The sequence below is a fragment of the Sinocyclocheilus anshuiensis genome, unplaced genomic scaffold (assembly GCF_001515605.1).
Source record: "Sinocyclocheilus anshuiensis isolate Anshui unplaced genomic scaffold, SAMN03320099.WGS_v1.1 scaffold1237, whole genome shotgun sequence".
Taxonomy (NCBI): domain Eukaryota; kingdom Metazoa; phylum Chordata; class Actinopteri; order Cypriniformes; family Cyprinidae; genus Sinocyclocheilus; species Sinocyclocheilus anshuiensis.
The window spans coordinates 680,704-693,642 of record NW_015553581.1 but is presented as its reverse complement, the minus strand read 5'-3'; the positions used below and the strand labels follow the sequence as shown (position 1 = coordinate 693,642).

The 12,939-nt window shown below is 35.3% G+C and overlaps 1 protein-coding gene across 1 annotated transcript in view; it reads right to left on the bottom strand.

The window, feature by feature from the left end:
* The window catches only part of LOC107668354 (abl interactor 2-like), a 54,697-nt gene extending 42,386 nt beyond the window's left edge, over window positions 1–12,311 (bottom strand). The window contains exon 1 of the mRNA XM_016460199.1: window positions 12,113–12,311. Within this exon, the coding sequence (XP_016315685.1) occupies window positions 12,113–12,229 (117 nt within the window). The 5' untranslated portion in view covers window positions 12,230–12,311. The remainder of the gene's footprint in view (window positions 1–12,112) is intronic.
* Between the last annotated feature and the right edge of the window lie 628 nt (window positions 12,312–12,939).

Here is a 12,939-nt window from a genome sequence, read left to right as displayed (position 1 = left end):
TTAGGGAGTAAAAAAGGCCGATATCGATATATCGGCCGATATTCTTTGTGTATATTATAGTACAGTACCAGTCACCAGTTTAGACACTTTCCCATTGGTGTGTCCAAACTTTTGACTTGTACTATATATATAATACAGTATATACATAAACAATATATACTGTATACATAAACACTCACTCAAATGTGGTGATCAAACACTTATAATGATGTGACAAAGATATGTGATGGAGGCAGGGCATTTAACAATTTAACAATAAACTTTATTATCCAAAATGAGTCTGACATCAGTGCACTGAACAGTAAAGTTGAAGTTTATTCAACTTTAATTCAATTCAATTCAACGTTATTATGTTGTTTATTTCACTAACAACACATACATTGTTTACAACACATAATTAAAAATGCTCCAACTACTTTAAAAACCAACATCTGGGCACATTTTGGCTTTTATGAACAACCTGGTAAGCACGACCTGGAAGAAGACACACGCTGTGTGTAAATCATGTCACGCACAATAAAATATGCAGGGGGTAATACCACTAACTTGAGAAACCACGTCAGGTACAGTTCATATATCAATCTGACTGCTTGTATTTATTGACAAAATTGTATACATGAAGTAAAATTGAAAATTGAGGATGCAGTCCATCGTCAATGCATTGTGATGCATCATGATATTGAATTGATTAATCGTAATCGACCCGAACCGTGAGACTAGGGCTGTGCAAAAAAATCGAATGCAATTTTCATGCACATCTCGTCAGCATAGCCGCTTCTGGTGATTAGCGGCTTTAAAGCGGCTTTACTGACGAGATTCGCATGAAAATCGCATTCGATTTTTTGCCCAGCCCTACGTGAGACCAGTGTAGGTTCACACCCCTAATATTGATATTTTCTTTATAAGCGATACGATATGAGGCAATACTGTTTATTAGAGCCCGGCCGATATATCGGTATCGGCGAATATGCCGCCGATATGAACATTTACTTTTACAGAACATATAACGAAGATAAAATGCTTGAAATGGTGTAATTACTTAGTTTGTCCAGCAGAGCGCGCTCCATTGTTTGCTACTGGCGACCTGGATGAAACGAAACAGTCATTACATTACGTGTGTACTCAGTAATGCTCACAACACCCTATTTTGGGTAAAAATAGGAAATATAATACTTTTCTCTAAAGAAACAGGATTCCCTAAATTATCGTCATTGATATCGTTATCGCAATAAATATCAGAAATTATCGAGATATATTTTTAAGCCCATATCGCCCATCCCTACAAGACACCACTGCATGAATTGTTTACAAAGACAATCCCACAACGCAATGCAACAAGCGCAGTTGAAAAATCCATCCCAGATGGCAGACAATAAGCATCAATAAAAAAAGAATTTAATATTTTTACTCTGCAAAAAGACACTAAATTAAGTGACAGCAAAGACATTTATAATGTTCCAACCAAATACTGTTCTTTTGAACTTTCTATTCCTGAAAACAAATGTATCCACTGATGGTTTCCACTGAAAATCAGAATGAATCCTGAAGGATCAAAGACTGGAGTAATGATGCTGAAAATTCAGCTTTGCCAACATACAGATAAATTATATTTAAAAATATATTCAAATAGAAATACATTTATTCTTAACCCTCTACCGCACGCATTATGATAGACCTATATAAAAAATATTTGATTAAGGTACTTTATGATATGTTGCCATATGGCAACAGCATACAATATTGGATCTAACTTAGAATAAGTGTAAGTTTACTTATAGCTAATATTTTTCCTCAGAAATGTTGTTTGTGTTGATTCAATTGGTGCTATTATAAGCTTTAACACAGTACTTATAACTGAAACCTTATACATACTTTCCAATAACTTGTGCTTTTATTTATTCCATTTTTTTTTTGCTGAATAATGATTTATACATTTTTTTATTTCATTACATTTTTCATGAATATTATTTAAACTGCAAATTTATACAGTTAAAACAAATATAATACTGTATATAATGTATCATAAAACACTTTGACAAAGCCAAAAACATTGCAGTTCATGAAAATTCAGCATTGCGCAATCTTATGAGAGGAAGACTATGAACATGATACCCCCCCCCCCCATAATCCTTGAAAGATCACCTTTTTTTATGCATGAAACTTCACAAAGCTGTTATTTTTATCTGCAGGAAGAGCCAGTTCTGCACTTTTCTTCTTTACCTTGCCATAGAATATGGCCGTGCTCACTGATGTAATGTTACCTGTATTCATATTTAATCAAAAGTAAAATTGCCATTTCAATTTGATTATATCCATAATACAAATACAATTAACATACGACTAATCAACATTATTTCACTAGAATTAATGTTGTTATTGTTACAGCTTAACAAATTGCAGCTGACCTTGCTAGCTAGCTAAACTATTGTAATAATGCCATTCCACTATTGCACAGTGTTGCCGCTTGGCAACACATACATTTGAATGATTTACCAAAAACTAATTTCATAAAAACTTTTTTGAGAGTTGAATATGTCATCATAACAGTGATGTATAAATATGTCATCATAACAGTGATGTTTTTTTGTGGAAGTGACACGGACTGGTCCTTGTTTGTTACTGACGTTTTAGTTTGCGTTCAGCAACTACTGACAAGAGATGTCAGTCTGTCAGAAATCTCACCACAGAAAAAAACTGCATGTCATGTGACTTAATCAAAGCACATCATTGGCTAAACTAAGGTCTTCTCTTTCCAACAAAAAAAATGAGAATGTTCTCTTAAAGAGACAGTGACAAGGAAATGAACACAGAGTATGTTGCCATATGGCCACACCATGCGGTAGAGGGTTAAATTGTAGTACTTTTTCACAATATTACTCTTTTTAATGTATTTTTGATCAAATAAATGCAGCCTTGGTGAGTACATTTTATGTCATATCTGTGCACATGTTATGCTTTCACATCATTAACACTACCGAAATCAATTGCGAGTAGTCCCTCAAGTGTGCTTCATGTGAGGAGCGTTATTTGTGTCACACACACAACTGCTGCCTATAGCGAGCTCCAAATTGTCACTAATGAGGTGCTGTTTGAGTTAGGCTAATCAGGGGTGTGTTTCCCAAAAGCAACTATGGTCACAAGTTCCGTTGTTACCAATAGAGTTCAATGGAACTTGCAACCATAGTTGCTTAGCGATGCTTTTGGGAAATGCACCACAGTTCAGTTACCCATGTAGACAGTAATCAATCACTAATAACGATTTTGTCTACGAACCCAGAATTTTGTCCCAAAACACAATTTACAAGAGAGTAGAAAGTAAAATGGAAAATAAAATAACAGATCCATCAAACAGCCTTCAGGAACATTACCCTCATTTCATTCACATCTCTGTTCTAAAAGCCAATAATCTAAATATTTAAAACCCGGCCTTGGCGCCAAAAAAACATTGCCATGAACTGTTAAGCAAGAGCATGCATGCATCAGTACCGAGAATCACAAAACTGCTTTTGGCTATCGCAGGCTATAACAGCTTCATGGATGGGCTCAACAGATGAACAGCACAGTGGAATTGGACAGAGAGAGTGCTCTATGCTTGTCAGTATGTGCAGTTGTCTAACACTGATGACCCAGGGCTCTAGACTGCGACCAAAATGGTCACATATGAGACAATTTTTTGAGAATGTGTGAATTAAGATATGGTCGCATTTGTGTGAGTGCATGGTCTGCGCTGTTCCAAAGCATCTGCTCTGCTCCATACAGCGTGTGCTGCAGAGCCGCAGCAGGAGTCAGATTTCACTAATTACGTGAGAGTGGCACTTTCAGTGCAAGCGCTTTGGGTGTATAGCCTGGTTTATACTCACCACGTCAGCATGAGTGCAAAGGTGCAAAAATGACACGAATACTGAGGAAACGATGGCGGACGGAGGATTTGGTTTTCAAGTGAAAGTCAAGTAAAAGACCACTTCTTAAACCAGAGAAGGTGAACATGTTGGTTTTCTTGGGGGGAAAAAACATGCAAGCACTGTTACTGACTGTTTTACTTTTCTTTTTGTTTTCATTTTGAAAAGCCTGTTGTCTTTGCTGTTTGCCTCACATTACACTATGGAGGCTTTCTTTTATTTTGTTATTTATTTATTAATTTGATTTCTCAGTGTTTGCTAAACGTTCTGTAATTTATTAGTCGATATACAATACAGAATGTGGTGTATGCCATGCCTCGTCTTATTCATTTTTGATAATAAACGTTATATAAGTTAGTTTGTCATTGTAGCCTACAGTTTTATTGTTGTTGTGCTTTTCAATTAAGAATAACAATGAATCCATCTTTCAAGCATTTGTTTTAGTCTTAAAAAGTGACAGATGTATAGATGTAAGCACAAAAGACAATTATCTTTTCTTGTAAACCGTGACACCAAGATCGCAAATTCGAAAGTGAAAGTGTCCGAAGCCCGGCTTATAACATAGCAAAAGAGGAAATGCTGTTCACAAAATTGAATGTTAACCACTTTTTTTACCATATAACTATAAACTATGATAAAAGAAAAAAACTATTTATCAGCATGCATTGATTAATCCCATGTTGTAGCAAAATAAAAAAAATAAAAATACATAAAATAAAAAATGCAACCAAATCATGTGCTCGTGCGACCAACTGAGAAAGTAAGTCGCACCAGAGCGACCAGTGGGAAGAATGAGTCTAGAGCCCTGTGACCCAACAAGATTCTGGGTGATTGCAGTCAGACTAATGTACTACACAATATGTAAAGTTTTGCTGAGGAAACTGTGTACACATCGCCCGTATTATAAATTAATTCATTCATTCTAAACAGTCTAGCATCTTCAAATGCATCCTGACATCTTTAGAAATTCTTCCATCCTATTCGAATGGTGGAAACTAAGCAAACTAGCTTTCCTAAGCAAATAAACAAATAACAATTGAATACATGCAATGGTTGAGCAGCAATTGCCTTAACAAGGTATGTGTATAACAAGTGTATAACCAAAGCAACGTGTCTTAAGAGGGATTGCACAGCTTGAAGTTATTAATTTTTCTTTCAAAGGTTAAGTTGCACATTGCATTTGACCAATGATTTTATGATTTTTGTGATTACTGGATAAGGTTTTTCTATAGGTCTATCATAATGCGTGCGGTAGAGGGTTAAGAATTTTTAGAATTTTTTCATTATAAAAAGACTGCATTCATAAAAAGCAATTTCTTTTAGAAGATATAACACAGAGCTAAACATAACTACAATCTTTACTTCAGAACTATTACTTATTAAAATTGTATCTTCATTTCTATGATTAGAAATGACAATTAATCCCTAATATATCCAGTAGCCCCTCACTGCAAAACACAAGATCTAGGGGGCGTGGTTGCATCCACATCTAGGGGGTGGAGTTTGGTAGGTTTAGGGGTGGAGATGGGTGGGTTTAGGGATCAGGGGGTGGAGACGGGTAGGTTTAGGTATGTAAGGTGAGAGGAGTTGGATCTGGATCCAACCACGCCCCCAGGATCTTGTGTTCTGCAGTGAGGACCATCTCAATATTTCCAGGTTTTCCATGATTGTGGGAGCCCTGACACTGAGAACGATCACATTCAACAGCTGATATCCTTAAAGTTGAAGGTGGGGCTGTGCAAAAAATCGAATGCGATTTTCATGCGCATCTCGTCAGTAAAGGCGCTCCTGTGATTAGTAGTAAATCTCCAGCATGTGCTTTCAGATGGAGCGCATTTACTACACAGTGCCGTAGTTCACTGACAAGCTACACAAAATTGCGTTCAAAATCGCAGGCGATTCATTGCCGATTATGAACGCGATTTTGTGTAGCTTGTCAGTGAACTACGGCTCTGTGTAGTAAATGCGCACCATCTGAAAGCACCTGCTGGAAATTTACTACTAATCACAGGAGCGGCTTTACTTATGAGATGCGCATGAAAATCGCATTCGATTTTTTGCACAGCCCCACCTTCAACTTTAAGGATATCAGCTGTTGAATGTCATCGTTCTCAGTGTCAGGGCTCCCACAATCATGGAAAACCTGGAAATATTGAGATGGTCCTCCCTCCAGAACACTGCAGAAATTTACTACTAATCACAGCAGCGGCTTTACTGACGAGATGCGCATGAAAATCGGCAAACCATATTATCACCGATATATCGGTGGCTGATATATCAGCTAATATTTCCCATTTTCTAATTATCAGCAGCGGCTGACAAGTGTTGGAAGTAGGGATATGCGGTATCAAATTTTCATGTTGCGATTAATTGCTAATGCTTTTATCACGGTATACGGTATTATCGCGGTGTTGAAATTTAGTTTTAAAAAAAGTGTGTAATCTTATCTAAATTTATTATAAAAGCTGAGGTTTGTTATTTCCTGAAAAGTTATATTTTAGCTGGTGTCAATGATCTAATGTTGCATTTGGTCAGACTCAGCCCATTGCTTTACTGAAGTATATTATATTTTCCTTTTACAGCTGCAGACTGAGGAAGATCCTGAAACACACCAGCAAACCCTAAAACAGACAACAGTTTACAGATGTTTTTCAGTGGCAGCAGAACTATGGATAAACTTTTGGGTGAAACTTGTTTAATTTTTTCATACTTTTATTACTTGTGGAAAAACTTGAAACACTTTTAAATAAGTATAAAGAATGGCATTGGTTTTGTACATTTAATTTTTGTTTAACGTTATTAATAAAAATGTTGTTCAATTAGCATGTTTTTGTGTTTTGCTTTGGTACCGAAATTGGTACCGAGAACCATGGATTTTCACTGGTATCAGTACCAAATACTGAAATTTTGGTACCGTGACAACACTAGAATTAACTAATGTTAACTAATGAAGCCCTAATGTAAAGTGTGACTGAACAATAAAGAATCAAAACACTTTCAAACAATATCTAGGGCATGTTGTAGTCCAGATTAAAATGTAAAAAAGTTTGAAAATAAATAGCCTATTAAGTCTAAATATTTAAGTATCTGTGATGAACATCATAGCAAATACACAAATCTGAATGGCTGTTTAAATCATTTAAACACTATTCAGAAACAGGAAGTAGTGCAGCTGCTTTGTTTACAGGGTTTCCGGGGTAACGGCTGCATTTAAATGAATTATTATTATTATTATTTCTGCAGTTTAGCGCCATCTGCTGTCAGAGAGTGAAAGTGCGCTTTCATCCAGAGCGTCTCTCACATGTTCCGCCATGTGCTTCTCATTTGCGTTTGTTTACATAAGAGTGCCCATGCGTCTTTCACGCAGCATACAGCGGTGTTGTGCATTTTGACCAGTTGATGGTAAAAGTATTCTTAAAATGCATTCAAAATTCTGAATAATTTGTAATATATAATTATTCACGGTATTTAGAAGTGCCCACGATAACAATATCGTGCATATTCATTACCATGATATATCGCATTACCGAATACCGGCACAAGTCTAGTTGGAAGTAGCATTCACAACATATTTACTACTGTATGCAAAATTAATGTTACCTGGTATCTATTTGAGATAATATGATTACCAGTGCAGATACTAAATACTATGTTAAATATTAATTGCAGTGTGTTATGCATACCATCTTTAAATAAAAAAAAAAAAGGAAAACAAAAAACCTGCTACCACCCCACCTATTTTATTGCTTTTTGTCTATATAAATGGACAAATTTCTTTGTCTCTCTTTTCTTTTGACTCTCTTAGCTACCCTTACAAAATGTAGCTAATCCGTTACTGATTCTAAATTATATGACAAAAACTGTAGTTAGTAACACAATTATGTTACACATTTTAGGTAATATAATCAGACTACTTTTCGATTATTTTTTTATTACTTTTGACCGAACTCATTTATCATATTGATTTAAATATGATAATCTCATACCATATTGACATAAAACTACAAATAGAAATAAATATACTCCATTTGTTGATATTAACAACATGAAGTGCATTAAACATATTATGTTAAGGTTTCCCACGAGTTTAACAAAATGCTAATAATTAATCATAAAAATGTACAATTAAAATAGGGCTGAAGCTATCGAATATTTTAGTAATAGAGTATTCTACCGAAAATTGCATCGATTAATCTGATAAGAACTTTTTCTTTATTAAAGACCAATACTAAATATACAAGAGAAAATAAGACAGATCTCTTAAAATGAACAAGTAATTTGTTTCCTTTTTTAGAAAAATTAAAATTTTTATTGCTGAAATTGCATATATTAATAACTGTGAAAACTAAACCCATTTAGTGCATTTAATTGCCAAATTACATTCAAAATGCAAATACAAATATATAACAAAATAAAAATCTATTTCAAATTACTTTAAAAAAGGTAAACAGTACAACCAGAAACTAAGACATAAATCAGAATAATAGTAATTAAAAAAATTATAATAAAACCTAAACATTGTGCAACTTAACTTTCAAGTTTCAGCCTAACTACAGGGGCCCGTTCTTCGTACGTCACTTATTGCATCCGAGATTAAATGGCACATCCAAGATGATATCGCGCTCATCAGGATCTGGCTAATTCGGTTCTTCGAACGCAGCTGTTGTTGATGATTAGTATGGCTGGATTGAGTTATCTGAGATAACTGTGCATTCATGGGTTGGTTTAAAAGGGGCTATGAATCGATATTTGAAACCACGATCGGCAATGCAGCGATTGGCTGGCGGCAAGACAGCAACGTAATGACATCATGACAATTAAAAAAGACACCTGATGAAAAACTTGACAAATTTTTTGACTTTTATAAGAAAAACAGCCAAGCGAACAAAACTACATAAATGTTATAATAGATAAAAGAAATGTGCACTGTTTTTATTTTATTTTAATTTTTTACATGATTCCCAATTATTTATATTCACGATTTGTAATATTTGTACAGGCTTTACATTTTTATTTCAATGTAGTAATTAGCAATTCATTTAATTTTATATTTGAACAGATTTGTTAAGTTTCTTAAGGCTCAAGATCATGTTATCTGCATCTCCTGCGCTCCATCAAGCCACTCCCATAATATCTGTCACCACTCAAATTAATGTACGGCTCAGATTAACTGTATACATAAAGAAATTATTTCATCATAAATATTTTAATGAGTAAAAGTGTCTGTGTCTATATATAGACACAGCCAGTTTTACTCATTGAAATATACTATAGCCTATAGACTACACAACATTATTATATTGTTTTTCAATTAATTTTAAAATTATTATTATTTTAAATTACTGTCCGGCAAACAAATGGGATTTACTATTAAAATTAAAACATGGAAGAAATTTTGTGTGATCGTTCCTTAAAAAATTAAGTTTTCAAAATGTTAGTAGTAGTAGTATGTACATTCTGCTGAACAATAGTAATATATTTCTGCTGCAATGTCTTCAAATTAAAATTTATTTTGATGGGTTGCCGTGAATAATTTAAATTAAATTAGATTAAATTTACATTTCTGTGTGTATGATATGAGCTAGTTTTACTCAAATGAAACGGTGAAACGGTCATGAAGTGACTCTCAGAGCAGTTCTGGGGATGTTGTTCGTGTGCTTATGTCCTCATTGAGACGGCAGACGCTGAAATCACCGCGCGCTTCAGTGTGTGTGTGTGGTAAAGGAAAACGTGCGTCTCTGCCATTCATTCATTCATAGAGATATGATCGCGTAATACGAGTTAATGCTCATCAGATCGCGTAAATCAGTGGGAAATGAATAGAAATGATGATTTTGTGTAAAGAAATATCAAGTAAACATGTATAAAAATATAAAAACCCTGGCAAAGCTATTATTATCAGCGCATGTGAGCAGAGCATAGCGGGGAGCGGATCAGTGAACGAGATTTTACCAGCGTTGCCCAGTATTGCAAACAGGAACAAGTATACTACATAGAAATTTCTTGTCCGCGCTATTTGAGCGGACTTAGCTTTTCCAGTGAGCATGAGCGGTAAATGAGCAGAATGAACACTGATAGAGCGGAATAATGAACGGAGCGTCACACGGCGCAGTGATGACGGCTGGAGGAGAGTGAAACCTGAACACTGCTGGGCGGCGTGGCGCAGCATATATTTTCGATGGCCGAAAATTCAGTGCATTCCTAGTAAATGGACTAAACGATTCTCCGAAGCACATAATTTGCCTCGATGATTTTTTTGTATTCGAGTTACTCAAGTTACTCGAGGAATTGTTTCAGCCCTAAATTAAAATAATTTATTTTAAACTAACAACAACAACCAAAATAAAACACTTACTAAAAAAGATCAAATATTTAATTTTTTTTTAAACCAGAGAACCGTCAACATGTAAATGTGTTACTTAACCATTAATTTATTACCTTAAAATCTAAGGGGGTACTTCAAGTAAATATATTAGGTGAAGGAGAATCAGCTGAGAAAAAAAGTTTGGGAATCCCTGCATTACTTGTAAATAAGAAATGTGAATTTGTGCATTTTAATGTGTAATTTAAAAGATGAAAAAGAAGAATTAAAGGCACAATATGTAATTTTCGCCACTAGAGGGCGCGTATTCAAAATAAACAAAGAGACAAAGGCGTAGTTAGATGACGCTGTAACTGAGTGTGGAATCATGGGAGTTGTCGTCTTCATCCCCACAGCCGATGCAATCCGACGGGACTCGGGCAGAAATCATTCATGGATGAGCTAATGATTTATTAACGTAGTAGAATGAAGCAGGGTGAGGCTGAAAGCCGTCGAAGCGAAACGAGGCCGCTGAACGAGCGTGACACATGGCTCGAAAGCAGCGGAGCTTTTATTATGCCACAGTCGAGCGCTTCCGCTCCTTCCTGTCGTGCGTATGTGGGGAAAAAGAGCAGCGCTGTTTTATCATACTAGATACGTTTGAAAGTTCTGTTATAATGCTACTCTGGGCGGTCGTCACCGGTCTATTAAAACGCACAACATATTAAAGCGTCTTTGGTGTTTCCATGTTTTCTACAAAACAAAACCATAAATCGAGGGGTTAATGACATCATTGGCCGGCGACACAATGACACTATGGACACGCTCCGTGTCACTAGTTAAAATTGCTTATTTCTCTGGATTTAAACATTCTTCGAAACATTTGGGATAATGTAATTACACAAGTCAGCAAAATACTGTATATAACACTGCAACTACAGTGGTTTTGGATATTTTAATAAAACAATCGTACATATTGTGCCTTTAAGGAGAATAAATAAATCATGATAAATTTATTGCTACTGTGTGAATAATATGTAATCATGTAACCAATAAAAAAGTAACTGTAGTCTGATTACAAGTATTTTAAAATGTAATATAATCTAATTAAAAGTAGGCCCAATCAATTTTTAAAATCTGATTAGGTAATCCAGATCACATGTAATCAGTTATTACCCAGCACTATACATACATACATACATACATACATATATATATATATATATATATATGAATGCTTTATATTAACCATTAGTTCCCCTACTAAAATATTGACATCATCCATCTAAATCTAGATAAAGACTGACATGGGTGTTCAAGCACAATTCAAATCCCAGAAGTGATTACATATTGAGGCTTATGCACTGACTTTAAAAAAGTTTAGACTTTACAGAATTGTAGAGTTAAAGAAACCTCTAATGACATACGACATCAGTATGGAAGAATTCCAATAAGCCTCGAGCAGGCTCGGATTCCTCCTGCACTTGTTTGCCCTATCGATCGGATCACGAGTACCAGAAAGTGTCACCTTTCTACAGATGTGATAAAACAAAAGGTGAGTTGATTTGAACTGTATTGTCAGCTGTTTTACTCACATGGAAAAACAGAACAAAGTTTCCCAGTACGCGCGATTATCATGTAATCACTATTATCAACGCACTGCAAATCTGAGCGCATCTCTTGCGAAGTGGCCTTCGCTTAGTTTACAGCTTCACCTACGAATACTATAAACTTTTATGGTATATCTCAACAAGGCGAAGCCGCAGTTGCGTGCATGCATTTAGTAGTTGGTGCTCAGCTTCAACAGATGATCAACAGCCACCACACAGACACTTCCAGCTCCTTCTCCACACATCAACTCCAAAAACACCGCATATGATTCGCACTGATTCGCAACGCTTCGTCCACTCACCTGTACGTAGTTACTCTCGCAGTATTCGGCGACTCTCTCGAGGTTGGTGAAGCTGTCCAGTAAAGCTCCGCGACCCGCTGGAATTTCCTCCTCCAGCAGCATCTGCAGCTCCGCCATCTTTACATCCCTCCACTCGACCGCCTCGCGCAACTACAGACAGGAAGTAGAGCGGCTTCACCTCCCGCTGAGTTTTGGGAAAAGCCAGGGAAGCGCGTTTACGAATCCTACTATGGTGAATGAGTTCGCGTATTAAAGTTAGTGATGTTGCGCAATATTCCGTAACCATACCATATTCTGTAACTATTTCATATACATTTAAATGTGAAAATATATGGACATACACTACTGGTTAAAAGTTTAAAATAATGTGAAATATTATTACAATTTAAAAGTAAAATGTGAATTATTCCTGTGATGGCAAAGCTGACCATTACACCAGTCGTCAGTGTCACATGATCCTTCAGAAATCAATTTATGTTGCTCAGATGTTTTCAATTATTATTAGTGCTCTATTATTAATAATGGTTCTTATTAAACGCTGAAAACAGTTTTTGCTGCTTAATATTTTTGTAGAAACTGTGATGAAAGTTCAGAAGAACGAAATTTTATTGAAATAGAAATATTTTGCAACAAATGTCTTTATTGTCACTTTTGAACAAATAAAATAAATGTATAAAATCTTACCTCAAACTTTTGAATGGTAGCGTATCTTAGTTTCCACACAAATATTAAGCAGCATTATTTTTTTCAGAATTTATAATAAAACTGTTTCTTGAGTTTCTTAATATTTTAAAATGCATCTAAATATAAAATAGTTATTTTAAATC